The sequence below is a fragment of the Triticum dicoccoides genome, chromosome 6A (genome assembly GCF_002162155.2).
Source record: "Triticum dicoccoides isolate Atlit2015 ecotype Zavitan chromosome 6A, WEW_v2.0, whole genome shotgun sequence".
Classification (NCBI taxonomy): domain Eukaryota; kingdom Viridiplantae; phylum Streptophyta; class Magnoliopsida; order Poales; family Poaceae; genus Triticum; species Triticum dicoccoides.
The window spans coordinates 37,056,809-37,065,533 of NC_041390.1; the positions used below are offsets into that span (position 1 = coordinate 37,056,809).

At 42.7% G+C, this 8,725-nt stretch overlaps 1 protein-coding gene across 1 annotated transcript; it reads left to right on the top strand.

The window, feature by feature from the left end:
* Positions 1–7,019: 7,019 nt before the first annotated feature.
* On the top strand, positions 7,020–7,631 carry LOC119314414 (histone H4). Its single transcript, XM_037589128.1, has one exon. It carries the CDS (start codon positions 7,061–7,063, stop codon positions 7,370–7,372), a length of 312 nt encoding a protein of 103 aa, XP_037445025.1. The 5' UTR covers positions 7,020–7,060; the 3' UTR covers positions 7,373–7,631.
* The last annotated feature ends 1,094 nt before the right edge of the window (positions 7,632–8,725 follow it).

Here is an 8,725-nt window from a genome sequence, read left to right on the forward strand (position 1 = left end):
AGATTCCGGTCAGTTTGAGTCCTTTGTGATTCAGTTCTCTTTTCTGTGGCTGGGGCAACTTCGTTTGCTGGGCTGATTTGGTAGTGGTGAGTTTGGCTGATACAAACTTGTGACCTGTGAGTCTTATTTGTGGTCTGTTGCCGTAGAGTTCTCTTGCTAGTTAGTGATCATGGGAGACAAAGACAAGGACAAGGGTGCAGATTCAAGTGTTGAGAAATTATGGAACCAAATCCAGTAAAATTAACTGGTCCGGGTGACTATTTTAGTTGGGCTCGCAATGCGTCGTTAATTCTGGAAGCGCATGGTCTGCATAAGTACCTAAATGAAGATGAGAAAAAGCCAGGAGAGGTAATGCAGGAACAATGGGAGACGAATCAGAAGCGAGTCATGGTTTGGCTGTTGGGCTCAATGGAAAAAACTGTTCGGGAACAAGTTGAAAGTTTTCAAACTGCTGCTGAAGTCTGGACAAGTATTGAAAAACAGTTTTCTGGTAAATCAAACAAAATGCAGGTTAGCAGAATACTACATGAGATGTGGCACTTTAGACAAGACCAGAAATCAGTTACAGAGTATGCAGGGGAATTGAAGAAACTTTACAGGGATCTAGAGTTTTTTAGACCATTCAAGCCACATGATCCTAGAGATTTGACTCTCCTCAGAGAATGGTTTGAACCATTGTTGGTGCAGGTTTTCCTGGAAGGTTTGAATCCTGAGTTCAAACTTCGCTCTCAGATGATACAAGCATCTCCTGACTGGCCTACCTTGGATGAAACTATTGCCAGTATTCTTGAAGAAGAGACTCGTTTGGCCAATCAGGAAGCAATGCCACAGATGCATGGTGATAATCGTGCTGCACTTACTCACACACAATCCTCTATGAGTTTTAGAAGTGGTCAAGCAAATACTACTAAGTTTGACCACAAACGGAGAAACAAAGTTGTGTGTGATCATTGTAAGAGACCTGGCCATATGAAAAAGGATTGTTTTTGAGTTGATTGGTTATCCTCTAGGATGGCAGCAGAGAAAAATAAACAGGTTCAATGGCAGCGATAACAGCCTCGAGAAGAAACAAGACCGAGTTCATCTTGCATCATCCACAGGAGAGTTACCTGCAATTGCTGCTCAGGCTCTAGAAGAGTTCAAGGCAAAATTGATGGCTGTTACTGCTGAAGGATCTAGTGAAGCTGCCAGCTCTCAGAGTGCAGAAGGTGAGAACCATTTACTTATGCCCTGGATAATTGATTCGGGTGCCACAAATCATATGACAGGTTCACAAAAATATTTTTCATCATACATACCTCGTTCAGGAAAGGATAAGGTCCGTATAGCTGATGGATCTTCGTCTTCCATAATGGGATGTGGAACCATTAGTTGTACACGTTCCTTACCTTTAAGTCTTGTCTTACATGTTCCCGATTTTCCTATGAACCTTCTATCTGTCAGTTCAATCACAAAGTCACTTAATTGCAGAGCTATGTTTGAGCCTCGGTTCTGTGTATTTCAGGACCTGAAGTCAGGAAAAATACTTGGGACTGGAACTGAGCGTGATGGCCCGTACTATCTTGACAATGTTGCAGCTCCACTTGCATTTGCTACAGCATGTACCTCATCCACCTCATCCACAGATGAGTTGTTGTTGCTCCATTGTAGACAAGGGCATTTATCTTTCCAAGTCCTAAGTCGTATGTTTCCATCAGTTTTTGCTTCCTGCTGCAAGGATAAGCTTGTATGTGATGTATGTGAACTAGCTAAGCATACACGGGCTACTTATCCTAGTAGTAGTGAGAGAAGTCAAACCCCTTTTGAAATTGTGCACTCAGATGTTTGGGGTCCCTCAGTTGTAACCTCTCTATTAGGAGAGCGTTGGTTTGTGACTTTTATCGATGGCTTTAGCCGATATACTTGGCTTTATTTGCTCAAACAAAAGTGTGATGTGTTATCTGCATTTAAAGACTTTTATGCCTTGATTTGCAATCAATATAATGCAAGAGTGAAAATATTTCGCTCAGACAATGGAACCGAGTATGTTAATCAGGAGTTTGACTATTTTCTAGCTTCAAATGGCATTATACACCAGACTACATGTGTGAACACTGCTGCTCAAAATGGAGTCGCTGAACGTAAAAATAGACATTTATTGGAGGTTGCTCGGTCCCTCATGTTCACAATGAATGTACCTAAATTTCTTTGGGGCGAGGCCATTAAAACAGCAGGATACTTAATAAACCGCATGCCATCACGGGTTTTGAATTATAAAACACCAATGGAATGCTTAAGTGGTACTAATTCGTTTACTGTACCACCAAAGGTGTTTGGTTGTGTTTGTTTTGTTCATGATTACAGGAACTCGGTGGGAAAGCTTGATCCCCGTGCTGTTCGATGCATCTTTGTTGGGTATTCTTCTACCCAGAAAGGCTATCGTTGTTGGTGCCCTACTGAGAAACGGTTTTTTGTGAGTATGGACATCACTTTTCGGGAGAAAGAACCTTATTACACGTCAGCCATCAGTACTATTGATAGTATTGGTCGTGAGGGGGAGAATTATGATAAGGTGGATGTTCGTATTGGTTCAATTTTGACTCCTTTGCTAGATATATCTCAACCAGATCAAGGAACAAAGGGGGAGGAAAATGCGAGTACTAATGAGGGTAGGAGCAGCTCAATTGTTCATGAGGTATGTGACACTCCTACTTCTCAACAAGTTATACAACATGACAACCCTCTGTCTACAAGTTACAGGTCATTGCCTCTTGATTCAGTGCCGCGTGAGGAAACAGAGGAAGGTAGCGGACATGCTATGGACCCTACTGATTCTCCATTAGTTGATGGTTATACTGATGACACGACTGATGAAGGTACTGAAATTCCTATTGCAGCTCCTAAATCTCCACCAGATGATTGCCCTATCGCCTTACGAAAACCTGTGAGACATCGAGACGTACCAGCACGTCTTAAGGATTGTGTGGGTTATAAACATGATATTGCTAAATTTATCTCTTATGAAAATTGCAGCCCCTCATTTAAGACTTTCATTGCTTCTTTGGACTCTACCTCTATACCCACAGATTGGAGAGATGCTATTAAACATCCTAAGTGGAAGGAAGCAATGCTGGAGGAAATGAAGGCTTTGGAGAAAAATAACACATGGGAACTCGTAAAACTACCACATGGCAAGGAGCCAGTGGGTTGCAAGTGGGTGTATACGATCAAGCAGAATCCTGATGGCAAGGTGGAGCGATATAAGGCACGTCTAGTGGCAAAGGGATACACACAAACATATGGGATTGATTACGAAGAAACCTTTGCACCTGTTGCTAAGATGAGTTCAGTACGAACTTTAATCTCATGTGCATCTAATCTTAGTTGGGATCTTCATCAACTAGATGTGAAAAATGCCTTTCTCCATGGGGACCTTCAAGAAGAAATTTATATGCATATACCACCGGGCTTTGACACTGCTCAGACTAAGGATAAAGTTTTGCGGCTGCATCGATCCTTATATGGATTAAAGCAATCGCCTCGTGCTTGGTTTGATCGTTTTAGGAGATCTTTACTTAAAATGGGCTATCATCAGAGTAATGCTGATCACACCTTGTTCTATAAGCGTAATATGAGCAAGTTAGCAATACTGATAGTATATGTTGATGATATCATCATTACAGGAGATGATACTAAGGAAATAGAATACTTGAAGATGCGGCTAGCGAAGGAGTTTGAGGTTAAAGATCTTGGACAATTATGATATTTCCTTGGAATTGAGGTCTCTCGGAGCAAAAAAGGTATTTATCTCTGCCAAAGAAAGTATATTTTAGATTTATTACTAGAAACTGGGCTATCCAAATGTCGTCCAGCTCCCACTCCCATTGAGCAAAATCATCGCCTAGTTAGTGAAGCAGGATCCCCTGTGGATCGAGAGCGCTATCAAAGGCTTGTTGGACGACTGATTTATCTCTCACACACTCGTCCCGATATTGCTTTTGCTGTAAGTGTTGTTAGCCAGTTTATGCATGATCCACGGACTCGCCACATGGATGCTGTGATCCGAATTATTCGCTATCTTAAGGGATGTCCTGGTCGAGGTCTACTATATACATCACATGGCAATCTGCAGGTGGAATGTTATACATATGCAGATTGGGCAGGCTCTTTGGATGATAGAAGGTCAACATCAGGCTACTGTACATTTGTTGGAGGTAATCTTGTCACATGGCGCAGCAAAAACCAAAGTGTTGTAGTGCGGTCCACGGCTGAAGCAGAATTTAAATCCATGGCACATGGAGTGTGTGAAGTGTTATGGGTGCGAATCCTTTTGACAGAGCTGGGTTTATTTCAGACTAAACCATTGATGCTATATTGTGATAATAAGGCAGCCCTTAGTATCGCATAAAATCCTATGCAACATGATCGAACAAAGCATGTTAAAATTGATCGACATTTTATTAAAGAGAAGTTGGATCAAGGAATTGTTTGTATGACATATGCGAGCTCCTCAAACCAGCTTGCACACATCTTGACTAAGGGCTTACCAGATAGAATGTTTTCTATCCTTTGTAGCAAGATGGGGTTATATGATGCATTTATCCCATCTTGAGGGGGAGTGTTGAGTTGTGTAAATGTGTGAATATGTAACAGTTGGGGGGCTAAGATGTAAAAGCACATATCTATATAGAATACAGAGAAAGAGGAGGCTGGATAAGGCGCTCCAGATTTTTTTCTCATTCTAGTTCTTCCTTCTACCATCTTCTAATCCAGATTTGTTGAATATTTCTCTGATTTACAACAACATGATACTAGTATATGATACTTGCCATTACGACCAGCCTTATACACTACCATGTCCTCGCTCACACGTCATTCATCTTCCCTCTGACCACCCTTTTTTTCCTCTCTGACCACCGCTCTTGGATGACGCATTTACTCGTCGTTCATGCAAAGGATTTCTCCATCCGATTTACTCTGCACTTGTCGTTTTTGGCGTCCTTGCATTTGTTTGTTTCTGTTTTGTCCAGCCACGAGAGGACCTTCTTGCGTTAGTTTCTTTCCGTTTTGGACAGATGGGTTTGGACGAGGTGGACTGGAGCTCATCTTCATCTCTTCAGCCAGAAAGACCCGAACATCCCCATGGTGTCGACTATCATTATTATGCCTTGCTTTCCACACCAAACTTGTGTGTCTTGGGATATTGGAACAACAGCCCGGGCCACGTGGTAGATGCTGGAAGCAGGGCCGATTACATGCCCCACAAACCAGGTATTGATGGACCTTTTTAACAAAAAAATATAATTAGAGCAGCACCCTAGTATTACTATTACTAGTGGGTCCCACAATTCTATGAAAATATCACTAATTATCTCTACTATTAAAGACGAGTTAGGATGTACGTTTGTACGCCCTACTCCCCCTCCCCTCTACCCCCTGCCCACATCGTGCATTAACTCAATCGATCAAATCAAATCTTATAAAAACCTCAGCAAAATAAAAGGTTTCATTTCTTTGAGTCTCACATACCCACAAATCAAATCTTATCAAAACATTAACGAAATTTAAAAAAACTTGCATTCCCCTATCAATACAAAAATTAAATCAAATATTATCAAAAACTTCAGCCAAATAAAACTTATCTTGTCTACCCTACAAATACTCAAATCAAATCAAAACTTACCAAAATCTAGAATATGACGAGTGTAAGATCTATGTCACACATGATTGCTGTTGAACCACTACAATATATATGCCCCCATTGTAACACACGAACAATTAGCTAGTTATATTCAATTTGGATACTCCTTACTCCTTAGAGAGTTCATTTTGTTGTTGAAACAATATCATCACATAGAACAAAAACATGAAGTGTGGTGAACAAGACAAGTCAACGGGAGGCGTCGGGGCGCCTCTAGAGGAGAAGACGACGCATGGTACGGGCAAACGTGCTCGCACTAACGATCATACCAACATTATCACTTTATCAAGTTGAAACAACTAATTTGCACTTAATCAACATATAAAATCATACTCACCATTCAAGCAAGTCATTAACACTTCACAACCCAAACAACTCCTACAACCCGAATAACTAAGTAAACAACACCAACCTGCTTTTTGACACCCCCCATTTGATCCCTGAAAATCTACAGCCACAACTCATTTCCAAGAATTCACATTCTCAAGAATTTGTAGCCCAAACAAAGGGGCCTTGCTTTCAGTTGGGCCTTGTGGAGAACCCTGGGAACCACTCTCAAGTTTGTCTTTGTTGACACCAAAACTTGGGAGCTCCTATTTAGCGCTTAAGGCGAAGATACTTCTATAGCACACGCTCGACCGACACTCAAATCACTCGATCGACTTGTTCTTTTTTTTGCTCGTTCCTCTGCTGTATGCTCTCCCATGGAAAAAGTAGATATCACATTTTGTGTTAGTTGTTGAAATATAAAAGTTCATGAATTTTAAAAATATTTATAAATTCCGAAAGTGAATTTAAATCATTTACAAATTATGTTCAGAATTTCAAAAAAGGTGATGTTTTTTTAAAAAAGTTCATAAATTTTGAAAAAGCAAACTTTGAAAATTTCATAAACATTATTTATGAAAATGTAAAAACAAACTAGATAAAACCCGAGTGGAAAATAATAAACAAAAAAAATCCGGGTGCTTCACGAAAACTGTTGTAATTTTCTTTACTTTTTTTGAGACAATAAATAGTCTTTACATGAGCCTGCTCACTCATAGAACTGTTCCCGAGCTACCTGGGCCAAAACACATGAACGAGCTCGAATGTGCTCCCAAGGCCCAAAATGCACACAAGTCCACCCCGACCATCCTGAGAAAGCACACCTCCTCCCGCCCACGCCCCCGCTGACCGCCGCGTCACCGATCCGCGCCACCCCTCCTCCCCCACCCACAGCCATCCATCACTCATCTGACGGCCCGCACCACGCATCACGCGGATCGTGCCCTTCTCATCGTCGGAAACCTCGCATCTATAAATCCCGCACGCCCGAGCTCCATCCAGCTCACCTCGCCACCACACCGCCGCAACACACACACACACACAGAAGCCAAGATGTCCGGCCGCGGCAAGGGAGGGAAGGGCCTCGGCAAGGGCGGCGCCAAGCGCCACCGGAAGGTGCTCCGCGACAACATCCAGGGCATCACCAAGCCCGCCATCCGGCGTCTGGCTCGCAGGGGCGGCGTGAAGCGCATCTCGGGGCTCATCTACGAGGAGACCCGGGGCGTGCTCAAGATCTTCCTGGAGAACGTCATCCGCGACGCCGTCACCTACACCGAGCACGCCCGCCGCAAGACCGTCACCGCCATGGACGTCGTCTACGCGCTCAAGCGACAGGGCCGCACCCTCTACGGATTCGGCGGCTGACCTGCGCCCGCTGCTCCAATCTCCATGTTCTCGTGCTATGGTTTCGTTTCTGAATTCAGAGTGCGTGCGTTGTTGGTCCATCGGTCTGTGTAGTTAGTGGATGGCGATGGATCTGAATGCAGTCAGTTCGTCAGAGTGCGTGCGTTGTTCTACCGGTCTCTGTAGTCAGTTCCACAGTGGAAGGCGATGAGTATGAACGCAAATGGGATTGATTGATGGTTCTTTCTAGTTGAATCGTCACCATCAACTTGTTATGCCACCTAAAATTTTCTCAGCAGAGAAAGTTAATTCTGGTAATTTTCGTTTGGATCTTCAAACCATGCAGCACGCAGAGATCGAAATAGACAGGCGATTCAGCCCCCTTTGTTCTGTTTCTGCTGTATTTCGTTGTGCGCTCTGTTGCCAAAGCTAGCTCCTTTGCAGCCGTATGTCAACGAGGTGGAAGGGGGTGGCGGTCCAACTGTCTCCTTCTTAAGAGGTGCTGCTGTTTAGATCCTGTAGATGTTTTATCTCTGATGCTTTGATGCATCATGGTTCTGTTCTGTGCTACTTTCAGCACTACTTTTGGCGTTGGAATGCTGTACTTGGCGCCTGATGGCTTCATGATGAAAATGGAGCCGGGAGCGATCCTCCCGTTATTCTGCAATACCGTAGTTGGTTACGCAGAAACGTTCTCTGAACTTATCTGTTTTTGTCATCAGTCATACTCATACTGTATGTTCTAAAACTCTGGTGATGGCGAATTTTTTAGTTCAGTTAAATCAAATGGGTATAGAGTTGCACATTGCTCAACATAAAAGCCGGCTAACTTGTAGAGTAGTGACGTGAGAGAGAGGGAAACAAAATCTTACATTCATCTTGTCCTAGTAATTTCTTAGCTGCTATTTTGCTTCCCCTAAAAAAAAGTTGCTATTTTGCTACAGGGACATAGTTTTCTCCTCTCTGATGATGTGTGCCCAAGGCCTCCATGAGCTGGCTAACATTTGAATTCAACCCTTTCAAGAGTTCTCTTAACAAATGGACCTTTTCACTTCCCCGCAAAGAAAAAGACATAGATTTTGATCCAGTCAAGGATAGGCCGGATTAAAGTGAAACTAACATTGTTTTGGATATGGTTCTACTACCTCTTAAGAAATAAAGCATCTCAATTATTCGTCTGAAAGACAGGGTGAATTATCACATAGAGTTGGAACACGTCTCTTTACTGATTGATAGTAAGGTGTGGAAACCTTCATGCTTGTCTAATTAGGATGGAAATATGATAGTGCACAACAAGATAGCTCATACGAGGCAAATTCTGGAATTATGTATTGGAGTCGTTCATTTCGATTATCCGCAGTTCATAATAAAGAT